The sequence below is a fragment of the Varroa destructor genome, unplaced genomic scaffold (genome assembly GCF_002443255.2).
Source record: "Varroa destructor unplaced genomic scaffold, Vdes_3.0 BEIS01000002.1, whole genome shotgun sequence".
NCBI classification, from domain to species: Eukaryota; Metazoa; Arthropoda; class Arachnida; order Mesostigmata; family Varroidae; genus Varroa; species Varroa destructor.
The window spans coordinates 40204519-40223449 of record NW_019211455.1 but is presented as its reverse complement, the minus strand read 5'-3'; the positions used below and the strand labels follow the sequence as shown (position 1 = coordinate 40223449).

The 18931-nt window shown below is 39.0% G+C and overlaps 3 protein-coding genes across 8 annotated transcripts; all 3 read left to right on the top strand.

Annotated features, from left to right (window-relative positions):
* The first annotated feature begins 340 nt into the window (after positions 1-340).
* LOC111245065 (lysozyme-like) lies at positions 341-3111 on the top strand. Of its 2 annotated transcripts, XM_022792864.2 has the most exons (4): positions 341-551; positions 675-912; positions 1798-1903; positions 2141-3111. In XM_022792864.2, exons 2-4 carry the CDS (start codon positions 772-774, stop codon positions 2359-2361), a joined length of 468 nt encoding a protein of 155 aa, XP_022648599.1. In that variant the 5' UTR covers positions 341-551; positions 675-771; the 3' UTR covers positions 2362-3111. The 2 variants fall into 2 exon arrangements, with proteins under 2 accessions (XP_022648599.1, XP_022648598.1); XM_022792863.2 differs by having other exon boundaries at positions 344-912.
* A 144-nt stretch (positions 3112-3255) lies between these two features.
* Positions 3256-9443, top strand: LOC111245064 (meiosis-specific with OB domain-containing protein-like). Of its 4 annotated transcripts, none has more exons than XM_022792861.2 (9): positions 3256-3557; positions 4062-4301; positions 5522-5616; positions 5986-6166; positions 6422-6560; positions 6966-7110; positions 7451-7622; positions 7809-8042; positions 8762-9443. In XM_022792861.2, coding segments are annotated over exons 1-9 (1398 nt in total). In that variant the 5' UTR covers positions 3256-3556; the 3' UTR covers positions 8953-9443. The 4 variants fall into 4 exon arrangements, with proteins under 4 accessions (XP_022648596.1, XP_086837910.1, XP_086837912.1 ...); XM_086981784.1 differs by having other exon boundaries at positions 5986-6232; XM_086981786.1 differs by having other exon boundaries at positions 3256-4906; positions 5986-6232.
* A 518-nt stretch (positions 9444-9961) lies between these two features.
* Positions 9962-18027, top strand: Arpc1 (Actin-related protein 2/3 complex, subunit 1A). Of its 2 annotated transcripts, XM_022793015.2 has the most exons (8): positions 9962-10664; positions 11102-11279; positions 12259-12329; positions 13121-13319; positions 13607-13843; positions 14430-14712; positions 15198-15500; positions 15736-18027. In XM_022793015.2, the coding sequence occupies exons 3-8, from the start codon at positions 12263-12265 to the stop codon at positions 15772-15774; spliced, it is 1128 nt and encodes a 375-aa protein (XP_022648750.1). In that variant the 5' UTR covers positions 9962-10664; positions 11102-11279; positions 12259-12262; the 3' UTR covers positions 15775-18027. The 2 variants fall into 2 exon arrangements, with proteins under 2 accessions (XP_022648750.1, XP_022648749.1); XM_022793014.2 differs by lacking the exon at positions 11102-11279 and having other exon boundaries at positions 9963-10664.
* Positions 18028-18931: the final 904 nt, after the last annotated feature.

Genomic DNA, 18931 nt, shown 5'->3' with positions numbered 1-18931 from the left:
TGCTCTTTAACTCAATGATCCACTTAGGTGAACTAAATGAGTATTGAATTCTGCTCAATAGGTATGAGATATTGAACATAATTCTGATATAATTTGTCGAAATTTTAAAATACGATTTTCTCACAATGCTCAACGAAGGAGTCGATGGGGATGTCGCCGCATCGAATCATTTTATGGATTTTTCTTCCATGTTACTATATATTATGGTATGTACTCTTGCATAGCACTATTTCACGGCTGAGTCCACTAGCCAGTCATCGTGAGGGCGAGACGTCATTAAAAGTGAAGCGGTTACAAGTCCCTTTCCATGCGTCGATTTCCAGCAGTGACCCCCCTCTGACCTTCGGTGATTACAGAGGGTTGTTGAATATAGCAAAATAAACGAATCGTCGCAGCTCGCAGGAAGTTTCTACCTCCCCAGATCGGTTGATCAGAGACCTTATCATATCCTTCGTGAGCGATCGAACACATTTGCGTGTTATTTCGCATACGAGTCAACACGACAGCGCAAAATTGAAAGCTGCCTATATTGCACTTCACGATATCTAAAGGTAACTGAAGTCGAGTGTCATATCCGCCTTGTTTGCCAGTTAAGCACTTGTTGTTTAGGTTGATGTATGCATGCTGGCTTGGGCACAGCTGTACGACAATTGTTTGATATTGACATCCTTTAGGGCATTGCTTAAACAAGTTGCATTCGCATCGCAAGAAGTGCGCATTCGTTCAAATAAACAGACTGCATACAACCGGTGATACTGAACTCGAGAAACAATGAAGATATCGACCCCATTGAAGTTAGCAGTTACTCGAAGTTCGTGGACCACAGCCTGCTTTGTGATGGTATATGTCTTGACGGGATTGTCTGCAGCTCAGGACGACGCTACGAAGAAGTGCCTGGACTGTATTTGTTATGTAAGTGTTATTGATACGGATTGATATTGTTAGTCGCTAGCATATTTCAGTATAGCCGTATCGTAAAGGTGTCGCTAGTCTGAACTCGCCAAGCTCAGAGCCGTTACTTACGCTGTTGCACTCGCCATACTATTAGCACTCATTTTACAATAGCAATTGCTACGGCAAAACGGAACAGAGAATTTGAGAGCCACTGTCGGATTGTTGTCAGAATCGAGGCGTGGCTTGTATAGGTCTATTCTCTGTATTGCGCCTTGTTTTCCTGCAGTGAGTTATGCACCGATACTAAATTGCTCTGAAGCGTTACTATTTCTTCAACATTAATAAGCGGGGAAAAAGACTAATTCAGCGATCACAATCGAAACATATCGAAGCAAAATGTACCGTTTGACCATTAGTCATCGCAGTCATATGCTCATTAACCGACATAATTCGACTAAAAATAAATTGCTTATTATTATTATTATTACCATTAGTTATTGTAACAAATGACTTCTCATTAAATAATATTGGGACTTCTTTCTTGAATCGCAGAATTTAATAACTTTGATTATAGACAAACAGTCCATGAGCTTATTATAGTTACTAAAATAAATCCGAAGGTATGAAAACTATTAAGATTTGACAACGGCCTATACTTCTTTTGTCGTCGGATTAGGCAAAATACAGCGGTTCCGGTTTTTCTATTACCGTCACGCGTTCCTTCACAAGCTTGTCGGGCTACGCAAACGTGGATGATACTTACAGTATCGATTGAGATACAAACATGGAAATTACTTATGCTTTTCTGTTGGTTCTGAAGTAATTTTATAGAATGTACAGCAAGAGTGAATTTCGGAAAAAGCGGCAGAATAAAAACGATTGCTTTGGTCTATGTAATCCCAGGCAAGTACAAAGTGCATCGCAAATGCTCCGTGTGATGGATACTGCGGCCCATTTCAGATTTCTGAAGCTTACTGGATCGACGCTGGCAGGCCAGGCGGAACTCCAGGTAAGGGGTAAATCAGGGAATATTATTTCGGCTCTCACGAGACTGAATGCTCTATGTTGATTCAACGCTTTTTTTGTATCCATATATATATGAACTGTCTATGGCAGTTTCCACCTTAAAAGACGGGACACTTTATTTCTTTGTTTTTAAAAAGGCTAGCATATTTAGGCCGACGCGATCTAGTCATAATAATTTTCATTAAATACGAATGTCATGAAAATCGTCATTAAATTTCAGGCTATGCTCAGTGCGCCATTAATCGGAGTTGTGCCGAAGACACAATCATCTCTTACATGAACAAGTTCGGTACGGACTGCGATGGCGATGCCCAGGTCACTTGTGATGACTACGCTCGAATGCACAAGGCTGGCAGGGGTGGTTGCAGTGCCCCGTGGGTTTTGGATACTCCGTATTGGACCCAGTATACACAGTGCATGCAGGGAGGGTCTAGCGGCTAAACTTCTTTCTGGCGCCACAAAAAGCAAACGCCAGTTCCGTGTTAGCCCATAAACTCTAACTAATTGACTATTCATTGTATCTCATGTCATGCAGCATCAATTCTATTTATATGTCTTACAATGGGTAATATATATATATATATATATATATATAAGAAACTGTCCGAACGGGATGAGCTGCGCTATGCTGAGCAATGATTCATGTGCGAAGTCTTGGACCTCACAACTACACAATGTAGGTAAATCATTCTGCAAAAATTTTTGCTGGCTGAGATACGTATCACACAAAAAGGCTTAAGTCCTAGACTTACGATGATTTGTTCTCTGAAGATTAATATATGAGAATAAAGATTTCTGAAATTCGATAATAGATAAAACTATTTAGTAGTTTCTCACAGTCATCAGTATAACTTTATGGGAAGACGTCTGCTAAATGTTATCCGATTGGCGTACTCTCATATAACTCTTGGCAAATTGTCCACTTACGCGAGCAAAGAACCTAAAATTGTCGCGTAAAGCGTGGACCGTTTTCGGCAAGAATCTGCAGAAGGTTGCTAAAGCTATTAAAACATAAACGACTTGCATTTGAGAGTGAGCAAAAGGACCACAGAATGGCCCATCAGAGGTTCGAGACTATTATTATAACAAAATATTACGAAATGTCGGACTGCTGCTAAATGTCAAGTCTGTGCCTAACTGCATTCATTATCGCGCAACGGTCCTCAACAATAAAGCTGGATAGCTTCTTCATCTTCTTCTTCTTTTTCTTTTTGAAAAACACACTCAACATATTACTTGTAAGTAAGAACAATTGCTATGATAGAGTTATGATGATGTGTAGGACGGTGACGACGCGTGACTTGAGCTCGTATGAGGAGCTGTAAGGGTTCGTGTATCGAATAACATGTACTCGAATTGAGCCCGTAAATATTGTATGTACAACTACAACATGGTGAACCGATACTTGCATTCGGTCTTGTGTTAAAATATCGATTTCGCCATAGTGGGCTAAGTCTGCATGACATACAACATGTAAATGAATAGTTGTACGTCTACGAATGAAACTTCGAATCGACGATCACAACACTGGAAATGGTAATCTGCCGCTTTAGATAGACCAGAACTAGTCAGAGTGTGAAAGATACACGTGGTGGTGCTCACGATAGTCGAAGACACGGAGAGAATATATCTCAAAAGTAAGTAGAATTCAAACAACGCTTCAGCTTAGGTTTCAAGTCCTCTTTTATAAGGCTTTCGATATATTCTTGCTAATGCTTGGTCAATATACAGTGGTTAAGACAATCGCCATACCGAAGTAATTCCATTAAATACTCATGTTGCTATTCATGTTGTTTTATGAACGAAATATGGCACAGCGTCTAATAGCACAAAATAGTGATCTTACAGCAGGAGACCTTTGGCTAGAGACACAGTCAATTTATCTAGAACTATTGACACAGAACTGTGTATATTTCGAAAAAGGACTGACAGTAATATTCCGAAAATAGCTACAACTAATTAAGCCATTGCATGTTAATTTCGAAAAACCCTATTGAATGTAATGGCACTAATTAACATAATTAATCTACTTACCCCCGAAGAAGAACTTCCCATCTTTGATAATCTACAGCGGCCCTAAAGCTGACAGTTGGTAACCACCCGCTACTTCATTTACGTTATTTCAATCTAATTTACATTAGTGGAGAACGTCCACCTTCTGTCGGATATTAAACCTCCTCTGAGTATTGTAACCGTGGAGGTCTGCGTTCTCCAGCGGCAACCTGTAAGGGAAATTGGTAGTCGTACGGCGTCACGCTTCGGCGAAGGCCGAAGAGCTGTATTAAACTTTGTCGTTAAAGATATCATGGGCGACACCGCGAATGTCGTCTACTGGGGTACTCCGGACAACGCTCACCGAATATCTTCGCTTCTGCCTATTGGTAAACGAAAAATTTATATATATTTGTGTATGTATGTATGTATATACATATATATATAAAGAGAGAGAGAGAGAGAGAGAGTGAGAGAGTATGTCACTTGATGGTAGGAGAGTTCTCAGCGAATAAACTCGCTTACAAATGTGACCTTTATTGCAATAACATCCATATCTCTTGCTACGCTAACAAGTATATAATGAATAATATAATCAACTGTCAAACTGATCTGTCAAGAGACTTCTACGTCAGCCTGTATATTTCGTTAAACACCAATTATCGAAGATACGTTGCTTAATTAAGTCAGTTTTAACATTAATGTATTTATTTGCAAACATATGCGTGCCTATAAGTCGTGAACATGATGTCGTTCATAATCGCCGAAAGCAGCCAGCAGTCGCATATACAATACTTTTTAAACCGCTACGAACCTTCCACTGGATTATATGACAGACCATATATAAATAGACTGCAGCGGCAGTATGTGTAAGCTCTTTTCAGTGATAACTACTTCTATTTTGAATTTAGCGCCTCGAACGAAAACGTTTACATTTGGTTTGGTTACATTTGGTTTACACATGAAAAACTCGCTTTTTCTTTATCACTACAAGGTATACATGAATGCGTGTATTCTTAAATGATTAAAAATATGTATTGAAGATATACCTACGGTTAAAAAAATTCAATTAGCAGTTTGTTTTCTTTGGGACGGCCCACTTTTTGTAAACGATTGTATTTAAAAAGATTCGATTTATGTTTTGGGGTTCAACTAAAAATGTTTATATTTTATTGTATTGAACAGTATAATCAGCTAGCATAGTTTGCTCGACAAGCGTATCGTTCAGACTCTATTGCGGTTATAATATTTGAATAATACATTAATTATTTTTCACAAAAGATTGGAAACGTTTAAAGGGGAAGCTAAACAGCATGCAGAGTCTCTTTCGAGTGAAGCAAAACCAGTTCTCATGACTTTAGCCAATATCCGTAATTAAAAATATTGTACGTTAGACATGTACTTGAACGTATCCCCACTTAAATACACCGTCAGTCGTTGTTAAATGCGTCGACATTAATATCCTTTTGGTTGATTATTGTTTTGCCAACGTCGGTGCCATATAATATAATCGTCATATCAGCAGAGAATTCATGATCCTAAAAGTTATTATAATTGGAATCAACCATTTTAACCAACTTGCTAGTGGTACGATATTCAATCTTTATAGGCGCAGCGGTACGACTTCCGTTTCTGAAGGTGACAGGCCCCCGTAAGGGAAGTTACCAATTCACGCCCTGTTGCACCTGCCAAATGGTCCTCGAGGTAAGCCATGGAAATAGCGCGCAATGGAGGCGGGCTGTTTCGCACTCTACATACTAGGATAGAATTAGTACACTCATTAGGTAATTATTTATATTTTGTCTATCTATAACAAGACGAAACTACAAAAATTTCTTAGGAGGTTCTGCACCGTGTCGTATTTTTGAACATCGATCAGATGTCTTGGACAAAATCGAATTTCCACAAAGAAACGCCTGCTTCTATGATACTAGTTGCAGCAGCCCTTAGGAACGCATGGTAGTTTGAACCGGGATATAGATGCGTTTCGTTTCGTACTAGAGGGCGCTATTCGCCTGAAACAATGCTCAGCTAAATCACGTAAGGTTCGAGACGTCCTGTTTTTTGTTCTAGTTACAACATCCTGAGAGTCAATGTCAAGCAGTGAAGGTTGCCCATCCTCGAAATATACACAGACTTACACAGGCATTGCATGTTCCTCCAGTCATGCGTGCCGATTCGAAGTCAATTAAAGAGCTTCTCGCAGAACAGCTCGAATGCAATGTGACAATTATGGCGGTTGTCGTTGATATTGGTAAGCGTCATTTAATTCTGATAATTAAACGTAGACGTAATACGAACGCGCATCATCATTTATTGGGTAAAGTACATTCTTGTTTTTGTTTGAAAATACTAGTTAACAGATTTTACTCAGAATTCGATTTGCAGGCCTTACCGGTTCAGGTTTAGTACCGGTATGTGCATTTGACGATAATCACCGTAAATAAATCACTCTAAGCGTATGTAGATATTTGTTTCGATGATGATATTTTCTTTGCCTTCTACATAGGCCTACCTGAAGAAGTCAACACACGGAATGGTGTAGAAAAGCGTTTGATGCTAGAGCTGGCCGACCAGAGCTCTCAGACAATACTGATGACGGTTTGGGGTGATATGGCACAATATTTGAAAGATCAGTGCTTGCCTTGGTGAGTCTACACATATAGACGGACTGCCATAAAATATCTATAATATCTCAAGATGCACGAACATATAGAGTAACAATACGATTTATCATTGGTAATAGGAAAGTGGAGCTAGAAAATATTTTTCACTCTAGCCAATTTATGTTGTTTTCTGTGTTTTTATTCTTGCAAAATATATTCACTGTTCCAATTATGACTTTACTGCAAATAGCAAACTTATTCAAAGTCTATCGAAATATTTCAATCCTTGGCTTGAAGATCAGGCGTACTTTTTCCCCTAAGATAATTCAGTTTGTTACAAGCATCCCATTTCACCTATAACATCGAAATAGAAATTCTCAATTATTACGTACGTAGTTATAGTTTATTTCTGATAACTTACGTGTGGCTCGTGCTGCCTGCACCCAGGGACACGGTCGTGCTTCTCCAAGATGCCCGGCTTACCGTTTCAACTCGATTTGGTAATCAGATCCAAACCAGTCCAAGAACACTCATAACAGTTGACGTTACTGGAGCAGACGCCAATGAAATAAAAAATCTGGTGCAAATCGAGGTACGAGTGTTTCTATATCAGTTTTGTCTACGATAGCCATATAAATGATGATATATGCTGGCTTAATGGATGCAGGATAATATCTGTATTTGAATGCAGACAGCGTATGGGTCTTGACTTGAATTGTATAAAACTTGACTGAATTAACATCGGCGGTTACTACTCTGTTAAGATCCACTGGCTTCAAAAACTCTAATTTTTATTGTAATTATTTTAGAAATGAAATAACAATTATCTATTGGAAGGTTTGGTAACCTCACGTATCTCGTTTAATTTAGACCACAAGGCGGTCTAGTTCCCGGTTATTTTTTTTGTATTTTGTGATTTTTATCAAAACTAGGCGCGACTTCAGCGTCTCCAACCAATGAAGCTGAACCGAGAAACAACCCGCCTTACTCAATACGAACCTCCCGGATTGCCCCAATGGGTCACGCTGCAGGTGTTGGCGTATCTCAACAAAACTGGTTTACCTCCACCGACCGTTGAAATCTCACGACCCTTTATTACCATTGGTATTGTGTAATTTGACAGTATCACACAGTAGAATGTGTTCATTAATCTTCGAAAATAATTAACAAATTTTCTGTTAAGTAGTCCATTTCTTACGCTTTATGATGACAACCTGCCATTGGCTTCATGTAAGCATCTTGCGTATACTGTTAATGGTCACAAATGGGATATGTGAATCTTCTGAGCAGCTCTTCTAACACGCTGGGATGAACCATCGGTGTGGGGGAGATGCAAGAAATGTCATACTTCTTCGACAGAATTCCTTTACTCAATCGCGGATCCAAATAAGCTCAGATGTGCACTTTGTGGAACTGACGCACGTAACCTCCAAGAACGTCGACTGCATGTTCCAGGATTCTTCTCGGATAGTTACGGCGAAATTCGGCTTTTGCTAAGAGAGCAGCATATAGAGCTACTTATCGGTAATAAGCAACATATGGTCACAAACTCATTTATTATAACTTGTCTACAATAAAATACTTAATTGTAGAAAACCTTTATTCTCTATGAACAATATTCTCTTATATACTCTGTGAACAATTGCAAAATCTAATCAGAGTGTACTTGCTGGAACAATTGGAATGATTTTTTTTTTTGTTTTTATCATATTTCTCCACTTCGACATTACCGACGTCGCAAGCCCACCGAACGGTCGCCTTTTTCCAATACATATCAACAGAATTATCCAAAGTCTCATCACTTGTAAATTCTCACTTGTCATGGCAATTACTTTAACCACTTTCCAGCTAATCATCCATTATTACCTTTTGAATTTGCGTAAGAAGAGGCATGGAGACCTTTGATGATTAAAATCAATACGATTTACAGTGCCATATTTAAGTCAGGAGTTCTCTTTAGCCTAATGTGTTTGGAAAAATGGGGTTCTCAAAAAAAATCAAGCATAAAAATTGTCCTTGGGTTCTCGATCGTCAAGCCCTTTACTGTATATATGTATTTAAACAGACAACAAGTTTTATTCAATCTGATTATATTTTTAGAAACGAAAATAATCTGTGGTGCATTATTCTGCTTATTGAGATCTTCTGCGCTTGATAGCTGTTGGCACTTACCCGATACTGAATTGCCAAAGGTGCGGTAGAGCTGCGTATTACCGAATTTTTTTTTCGTTCGACCATTTTAGGTCGGACGGAAGCATTAGATCCGGTCAAACTGATGGATCTGCTTGATGATCTCCAGTGGCAAAGATTTGTTCTGGAATTCTATGTTCAGCCCGCAGGAGAAGGCGAAGAAGGGAAAAACGCCATCAGGCTACTTCGGATCAGCAGTCCGACATCTCAGCAATGGACATTGTACCTAGATGCAGTTTTGTGATGTTGGTAAACAAGTTTTATAGAATAGGACCATACTTCGTGAAAAATTTCATTTTGCGAAGCTTCCATAGGATTTTAAAGAATGACATGATATAGAAGAGTTAAGGGTAACCCTTTGTATATACCGCATTGTTGCGCAAAGCAAATGATACCAGCTCGTTGAAAGCAGTTACTTAGCATTAATTAATACGTTTTTGTTTTCGTATTTTATTAACAAGGGCTTTCTACGAATACTCATCATATGAACATCGACATAATTTATTACTTACCGCGTTTATACAGCTAGTTTCTTTCGTAAGTATATTAATTCAAAAAATAAATACATTGTGTTGCTTTGATTGTTTTTCCTGTGAATTAGCAATATATTTGCTTAGTCACATTTGGGAGGAGCAGGAAGAAACGATAAGCTAGGAAAAAAATCCTATGGAAATCCATAGTGGAGAAAGAATTTGTAAGGGTCTGCCATTTCAGTAAAGTTTGTTGTCACCTACAGTACCTTTCTACTTACTTTTGCTCTCTATTATGTAAGTACTTAGGAAGACACAACATATATATATAGAATCTATATCATTAGAATTTGCTTTAGACACTCTCAGACACTGTCGCCTTATCCTTTTAATGGTGCGTCACTATGTTTTGTTCAGAACAACATTTACCAAAGAAATTCCAACAACCAACAGTATCTTAGATATTGTTATTAAACGATCCTAATTCCGCTATACATATTACATAGTACGAATCGATGGTGAGTCTTCAACCGTGGATCAAACCGGATTAGACCTGGACCACACTAATATACCGCTATCATCATTTTAATTTACCAAAATACCCATGACTTAGATCCATTTACTCATGGCTGGCAGCGCTTATTTACATTCAAATTTTCGCGCTCCCACAGTGATTCTTCCTGCAGACACACATATTCACTCAAGCTAAGCAGCGCCCATAGTACCGCGTAACAGACGACACGACATGCAGTAGAAGGATATTATCAAACACCGTCGATAAACTCACTTACCCGTACCAGTAACCATCCTCGTCCGGGTATTGGTCAAGGAGGCAACATTGCTATTGTCTGACGCTTATTTTCGGTTGTATGTCGTTGTCGGCGGCAAGGGTGTCCGCAACGAATGATTGTGGCTAACGGCTGGTATCAGGTTTTATGCCTCTGTCCATGAGTGTGTGATTGTTTAGCAGACGGCTGCTAGCCGGCAGAGCGGATTGTCTTAGTTATGCTGTTCTATGGCAATCATAACATTACGGTCGCCACACTGCTGCTTCTTTCAATCAAATCTCATCTGGGTATGTCTGATCATCGGGATGTCTGTTCTAGATAGGTACCTCTGTGTACTGACTAAGTTGCAGTGGCCGTTATAGTAGTGAAGGGTAGGACACTCAGTGTAAAGGGCTGAGGCTGTTTGAGACATTACACCTCCGAAAACGACAACGACGACGAGAAGGCGAACCGTGTGGGCGCTGTATCCTCCCATTTCACCCAGTGCCGTGCGGTTCACTGGTTTACGAGTGCAATTCCGGCTGCGTGCTCTGTGCATATTCGTGCCTGCGTGTCTCGGGGTAGCTCGTGCTACTGGCTAAATTGTCCTTTCCCCAGCACGTTCTAAAACAAACCGTCAGATATCTGGAATTCGCATCATCTGGTGATTTAACATCGACTTGCTGCAACTGTTTCGTGCCCCTGATATAAGCCGCCGGGTAAGTGTGTTCCTAGGTGCTGTAGTAGGTTATGCGGGTGGAAGGTGTTTCTGCTGTGGGAGTGGTCTATATACCGCCCGGCCGGCGAACGATTCCAATGCACCCGGCATGGAAGCACTCTTCCGTTTTGCTAAACTGTGATCGTCGAGAAATACCTCATTGCTAGTAGTTTAGGAATCTCCCGTTGAATTTAGATTGTTTGCCGTTTGTATTAGTAGATCGCTGGTAAATGTGTCCGTTCGGCTTTTCTCGATCTTTTTGGAGCCTAATTAATTGCAGGAGCCGAATAATAATATACTTCGAACACTATTACACACTTCGAACACATAATATTGCAGATGTCACATAGCAGCTATGATTCATTCGTGATCGTTAAATAGGTAATTAAATAATAGTGAAATAAATATACTAAGGCGAAACTGTTCCATTGCTCGTAGAACGTGAATGAAACGTCGGAAGAACCGATTTCGGTGGCTTCGTTTTCGTTGGCATGTCAGAAAGAGTTGGCCAAATGGGAAGAAACCTTTAGGAATTAGTGTTTAAAGGCAAGGGTGTGAACAGAGCTGCTTGAAAAGGAGTGCACTCGCGTACTGCAGACTGAACAAAGATCAAGGGGTGAGCTTGTGATTTGATAGAATGGCTATCACAAAACGTCACCATATTAATTAGGTTTTAATTTGTCGATGGTATGCGATCATTAGGTGCGATACTGGCCTGTACGGGAGCACTAATCTGACCAGTTACTATTGTGAAGTATGTTAGTCAATATTATTTTAATATCAGAAACTGATATTTAAAGGAAACAACAATAACTTGATCTTCTCTACAGGCGTCATTTTGCAAAAAATGACACATGTTACTTATTATGTTAAAACATATGGTTATATTTTAAATCTTACTTGTTTGCATCTATCTTTAGAATATATTTCCGTCTAAAAATAGACATATTTTCCTACATTAAAGATATAAAAAAACATTATGACACGTTTCACATAAGCAGTACCGTGTAGGTTGCATATGGGCCTTAGTTCCTAGCCACAGCTCCTCCCATATTATCGAAATTGTTTGAACCGCTTCATTTTCCGTCAGCAGATTTGCTAATTCGTAACATTCTTCCTTGCAATAACAGTACCAGCATTAGGCAGTCATAATGGCTTAGCTAAGTTTAGCTCAACTCTGATTTGCCACGCGTACAAACATGGCAATTGTCGAGTCATTTCACCCATAGCGAACTGCTGATGCTGGAGTCGCCGCCGTCATCGGTACTTCTATCTCAATGCTTTACCGTATTGCTTCTCAGTGTGACTCTATAGGCGTGAATGTCTTGGTGGGGTTACCTAAGACGTGTTGCTCTTTGTCAGGACCGTCGCGTTGCATGACTGTTACAAGTAGTATTGTAGTTACCGCTTATTCGAGCGTGCGGGCGGATGGAGCAGACTTCCGAACTGGCTGATGACTAACTTTCTAGCTATTAAATAAAAGAGAGTGACATCCAAGGCAACAAAACTTTATACAAATATACGCCTACATCAATAAGATGAATGAGGAGTGTGGATTACATTAGACAAATACTGAGACTTGCTTCGTCCTTTAGGATCATGGCGGATATACACAGCTTTGGAGTGGCTCCAGTGAGCTGTCATGCCTTCAATAAGGATCGCACAAGTGAGTATTCAGCATATTATTTAGTTTAAGTCAAATAAATAACTAACAAGAGACCGAGTGAAGTCCACCAGTTTTCCCTTTCTATACTTCGATAATTATTTGCCACAGTAATTTCACTTAACGCAAATATAATTGTGGTTATTAAGAAATGTCATCATTCGAGTACTAGTTAAGTTTGTCGAAGATTAAGAAATTCCGAAAATAACCGTTTTTTGTGCGGGTTAGTCAGTTGTTGTATGTTATTCGGGCAGCTAATTTTCTATGGACGTAATATTACCGTTTAGCATAATTATGCTAAGATTACGTGCCTATTATCTTGGTATTCAACGTTACGCTTCGTCAGAATGCCGGCGTAGTTGACGCCTTGTCAGTTTCTATAAAGCATCATATACGGCAGAAAGACGAAATGCTAGTCACTTGCAAATGCAGAGATTCAAGTGTTTTTGGACCAAGCGAATCTCGTGATCGCAAAACTGATTAGTAAGCAAATCGCAAGGCAACAGGGTTCTTGCCTTTCTATCTATTGCGGATTATCCGTAGTAGAGTGTCTACTCAGATTGGATTGCTTTACTGAAGACCCACTTGTTATTGCTGTTGGTTTACTTTATATTACTCAGCAAAAGCACTACACCTTCGCAGATTTGTTTTTTGTTAATAAGCAGAAATTTCGAAAAAGATGTAAATTTCTTCTGCTTTAGGGCGATTACTGTTCGATGGTAGATGATTCCCGATATTTTTTGCCAGTATGTGTTAACAAAAATGCGCGGATCTCTTTCCTTACGGGTTTCCAGAAGTGGCCGTATCGTTAAATAATACCGATGTTGAAATCTATGATAAAGACTCCGTGGGCTGGAAACCAACACCATCGCACACTTTGGCGAAACACGATCTACGGGTGACGTCAATAGATTGGGCCCCAATATCCAATCGTATCGTCACATGCTCAGCAGATCGAAATGCTTACGTCTGGAATTTTGATGGAAAGACATGGTAAAAACTAATGAAAAACACCAGCAGATTACTCTTTAAATTGATTTCAAATAGATAAATTTATCAGTACAATGTAACTCATAAAATCTCGTAAATTCATAAAAAGAGCGATTTTTAAAGTCGTTCCTTCTAAAAACTTGCTTCAGCAGTAAGTGAGTGACGCATTTTTCACTGTTCTGCATTAATTAATCTATGCAGTTCTACCAAGACATTACATAAAGGAAAGTAATATTTTTTATTAGTGTAAAACAATCCACTAATTAATTTACATTTTTCTGTTTTATAAGGAATCCTGTACTTGTTCATCTACGAATTAATCGTGCGGCGACCTTTGTGAGATGGTCACCAAAAGAGAACAAGTTTGCAGCAGGCTCAGGGGCAAAGCTTGTTTCGGTATGTTTTTTCGTTGAGGACAACAATTGGTGGCTGTCGAAACACATAAAGAAACCGATGCGTTCTACGATCACCTGTCTTGATTGGCACCCCAATAATGTGCTTCTTGCCACGGGCTGCACCGACTTTAGGTACGAGTGGAATCCTATATAAGTGACTCAAGAGCACGTCTAAAAGGCTGCATGAAAAACGAAGTGGAAAACTAGAACAATACTGTAGAAAAACAAAGGATCGCTTATTTTGTAATACCGATATTGTTAAGCTTATAATACGTATGTTGTTTTTTTGGAATGGGAACTTGTACCAATTTGTGGGCATATTCTGTGCTTCACAACGATCTTAACTAAATAAGAACATCTGGCTTTATTTTTAACAGAACGCCAGCGCTTCATACGCTCAATCTGCATTGTTTTACAATAATTCTGGGGTGGAATTCGAGAAGTTACATGTGAATTTAATAAGTCAAGCAGTCAAATAAATTAATGCGGGTTCATCGCGTTGGAAGCAGATGCTTCATATAGCTTAGAATAATTATTTCGTTTAAACGATAGAACCTCATTCGTGAATTTATTACGGGCTTTTTAGGGCTTTAGTTATTGTCGCCTCAGATGGTAAATGGATGTATTTTAAGATAACGCATGGTGGCTTCCATGTAATTGGAACATTAAGTTACATTAAGGAAGTAAATTATAGTTCAAGTTGATTTGCCGTTTTCAGAACGCGTGTGTTTTCTGCCTACATTAAAGAGATCGAGGAGAAACCAGAGTCGACACCATGGGGTGCTCGCATGCCACTGGCGCAATTATTAGCAGAATTTCCTGCCGCTGGTTGGGTGCATGGTGTGGCATTCTCACCTGACGGTACCCGAGTGGCGTGGGTGTCCCATGATAGCTCAATCGCGGTAGCGACTGCGGGAAGTAAGCACGTGGCATCGTTTAATATGACTGGCATGCCACTTCTGAAGTGTATTTGGTTAAGCCCCGCGAAGATTGTCGCTGCGGTTGGTATTCATCTGGCTGAAAAATTTATCCCAAGTTTATTTTAAAGCGGCAAACATGTCCTGGATACGAGAAAAACTTCGAAGCGATAATAACTTTCATTTTACTTCCTCACGTCGGAGTTACTTCGGATGTGTTGGCTACTTTGTTAACGGATGTGTTGCGTATGCTTTTTAGTTTATTTAGCTCTATTTGCAGAGTGATTTGCTGCGTGATACATGAATAACAAAAGTTTTCTAGACACGCTGCAAATAGCAGAAGGAAGCTGTTACGGATTTGACAACAGAATCAACTGGTTCCGTCGTTTTTACAATGCTTACTTCTTTATTTAACAAAGACTTCTATTAGTTCAAGTTATATAAGTGTTTTTTTGATAAAAATTGAATGCACATGGTTGTCTAATCACTCGCCAAAGGATCGATGTGTCACACAGCAATATCCATTTAGTTGTTAAATCGGATGAATGACCATATGCAATTTATTGCAGGGTTTCGATTGTTATCCCATGTTGTTTGAGGTGACGAACAATGGAATAAAATTTATCTCGTCGCTTGACAAACAGAAAAAGATCGAAGGGGGTGGCAGTGTTTCGGCCATGCGAATGTTTCGCGACATGGACAAACTCTCCATTGATTCAGCCAGTGGACCTGATTCAACTGGATCCGGCGTTGTAGCCACTTTGCATCAGAACACTATCACTTCAGTTAGCGCACACACAACAACTGGTGATAAAGTTGCCAAATTCGCTACTTCTGGCGTCGATAGCAGACTTATTATTTGGGATGTTAAGGTTAGTATTAGATAAGAGCATAGAACTTAACCTTGACGACCATTATTAGAAGAAGAATGGAAAACTGGAGATAACGTTAGGGCTGTGTTTCATATGAAGCCAAATCTAATAGTACCATCTACGATCGAAATAGGTAGCCCGTCACAATTCCAAACTCTATTAAACAAAATTTTTTTTGGTGAAGTTCGCGAAGTTTTTTAACATCCGTGTTTTTTTTGATTTCGGTAATTTGCAGGCGCTAGAATCGTCACTTGGTGATATTCGGCTACATTGAAAACCGCTTTGTACAAAGCTAAATCCCAAAATACATTCCGCCACTGTCAATAGACATCTCTAATTCGACGGCAGAAATATGCCATATGATGAAGTAGGCTGTGGACTTCGTTTAATCTACAAAGTTGTATCAGTTGGCATTATCAAGTGCTGCCGGATTAAGACTTGTCATTCTCTCACGAGCGTTTGCGGCAACAGAAATCCATCAGCTCAGGATTGACAAACTTCGTTTTCATCACTTTAAAGCAAAAGAAAAAAAGAATACACTCGGTCTCCATCTTTTCTGGGTGATAATCAATCGCTGCGAATTTAGCCACTCAAGACCGTTTGGAGTGTTTGTGCTTAAGATGCTTTGAAGAGTTGAATCAAGCTAATACACCTACCTTGTTAGCACTTGTATAAACCACCCACACTCACATTTCACTCGCGTCTTTAATCTATTATTGACAACGTAAGGAAAACGACAACTTTAATATTCAATTATTCTTAACCGTTTTCGCAGCCGATTCCACAATCATGGAACTAATATTACTGTTATTCATTATTATATAATGCAAAATGAAAATACCAAATGTTTGGTTGTCTGGATAGTAAATAATTAGCTAATTGATGTTTGCGAATGGACGGATGCGTGAAGAGCACATGATAAGCGAGAGAAAGCTTCAAACGAAGACTGGACAAACAGTGTTCGTCGCCAAACGGATGCATCCACTCAAATTTTCTGCATTAGTCGCGCCTTTACGCATTGTAAGTTACTTGTCATCCTTATAGTAAAATAAATGAGGAAGTTAGTTTGAACAGGAAAGAAAGGTGACGAAAACACCGACGACATAAAATATAAAATGCAGTATGGCCGGCACAAAAATGTCATTACAGGAACAGAGGTGACATTAATGATTGTAATAACCGCAATACAATGGTAGGAAGAAGAATAATAGATATAAAAGCAAATAGTGAGGAGTGCATAAGTGGTGCCGAAACGGAACGAAAATTCAAAGAAATATATATATAACCTATTATTTAAATATGCAAGAAAATAAAGCAATAGCTACTCAAAAATGTGTTAATTACAGACTGATGAGTGACGTATTGTTTGATACAACCTATAACCACCGCCACCCTCCTCTAAACTGCCCCGTTAGCTTTTCACATACTGATGAACTCAACCATGTGACACTCCCTTCATGACTCACTCGACTTTTAATAAATATACGTTTTCCATAGAACCTGCGCGAGAGATATATAATGCTATTTTGATTATCGAATTGCTATGTTATGATTGTCGTATGCACGACTAATAGAACTGCCCCTGCCAGCCAGGTTCAGCCCAGTAACCAAACCAATCGCATTTTACTGTAGTACTGATAAGTGCTTTTTAATTAGGATTTTGCTCGTTCCATTATCTTTTTAAATGCAAATATTATACGTCCGTTTGCACATACGTTGACATGAACCCTCCGCGCTATCAGTTTGCTGGTGGATTTACAAGTTGAATGTACGCTGACGGAAATGCGTATCTAAATGCCTAATTTCATTGTTAACTATTATGTTATTCGCTTTGTGGTTTCGTTTATTGCCAATTTTTCCATCTTCCGCTGAATTAATTGATACCTTAATTAATCCTTATCACTTTTTCATTTCAATCTATTTCCTAAAACTAAACTTAAGTAGATATATCTTTGTGTATGCGGTACTCGAACTCCGCACTCGACAGCAGTAAATTACATAATGTCTATGTGTCGGCACCTATATCTTCATTGAAGGCCACTCCCCTCTGACGCTGAATTTTTGATGAAAAAGTGTGGCGACAAAGACAGGCTAACATCTTTTTATAGATATTGCGTCCTGTGTAAAACAGTACTGCTTAACTAAAGTAGAGGAATAATTAACTATCGACTTTTCTGTTCTTCTTTAAAGATTTTATTAAAAAGTTAATATGAGGAACTTCACGCAAGGACCGCGGGGGAAAGGATATGTGACTGAGAGCTCTTCTGATTCAATTGCACTGTTGAATCATCGTTCGAGAGTCTACATCTTTGCGACGTCAGCGGACGACTCCAAAGATTGTTACTAAGCTTTGCGTTTGCTGACATCAAATATTTGCTAATGACTTTGTTATTACAGTTTTTAAATACTTCGACAAAATGTTTTATATACCTCAATTCCCTTTACAAATCTTGTTAAGTCTAACTATTCTATTATCCTACGAATTGGTGTCATTTTAAAGGTAATAAAGCGAATTATGATAAAGCAATTTAGTTCTTGTTAGTCTACAGTAAGGGTTGTATATGGTTTCCTCTTTACCGGGCCGTTTTTCAGCTGTTACTCAACACACATTTTCTCTATTCATATCATGATAGTACTTATTTACAATTTGTATTTTTGCGAGAACCATACATATTCTTAAGTGGGACGCATATCATGCAGGACACTTCTGCAATTCCTTAGATTTCTGGCTAAAGTAGTCATTGATTGTTATCGAAGTTATTGAGGTACAGAAAATCCTTGCTTACTAGGAAGTCCCAGATTTGTGTCGATCGCCCCCTGAGCGTCAAAGTGCCGCGCCTGTACCGCTTTCGTGGAACAGTGGCAAACAATTTGCTTTCCTAGATATTTATAATAATATATAAATATTATGCTGCGATCTTTTCTGTCATGTTACAAAGACGCTTGGCAAAAACCTCGAAACTCGTTCGGAGAACGTTGAACCAACTTGGGCGTCAGAGGTTCCCTGTACCACCGTGGTTAAATGTGTCTGTAATGGTACACCTACTATAACCTACTAACCCGACTTTATACGAATCAAAGGATGAAATATACCTGAAACGTTTTTTAACTTTGCCTCAGGTTTTATTTATTTATTATCAGAAGTTTGAAGAAATTGTGCTGTCTTTCTGAGATCCATTTCAAATTATCTTTTAACCATCCACAACATCTAGTTTCTCAATTTTTTATATAAGTTTTGTTAACTAACTGATCAACTACAGCTAGGCACACTGCATCCTTTACTACGTGGACATTAGATGTTAACCAACCCGTCAATAGCATTCTCCTAGATAAACAATTTTCTGTTATGAGCGATCGAGCTGAAATTTCGAAGTGCGGCGAAATGGGAAACTGACAAAAACATTCAACGACGTCGTCTTGGCCTTTATATG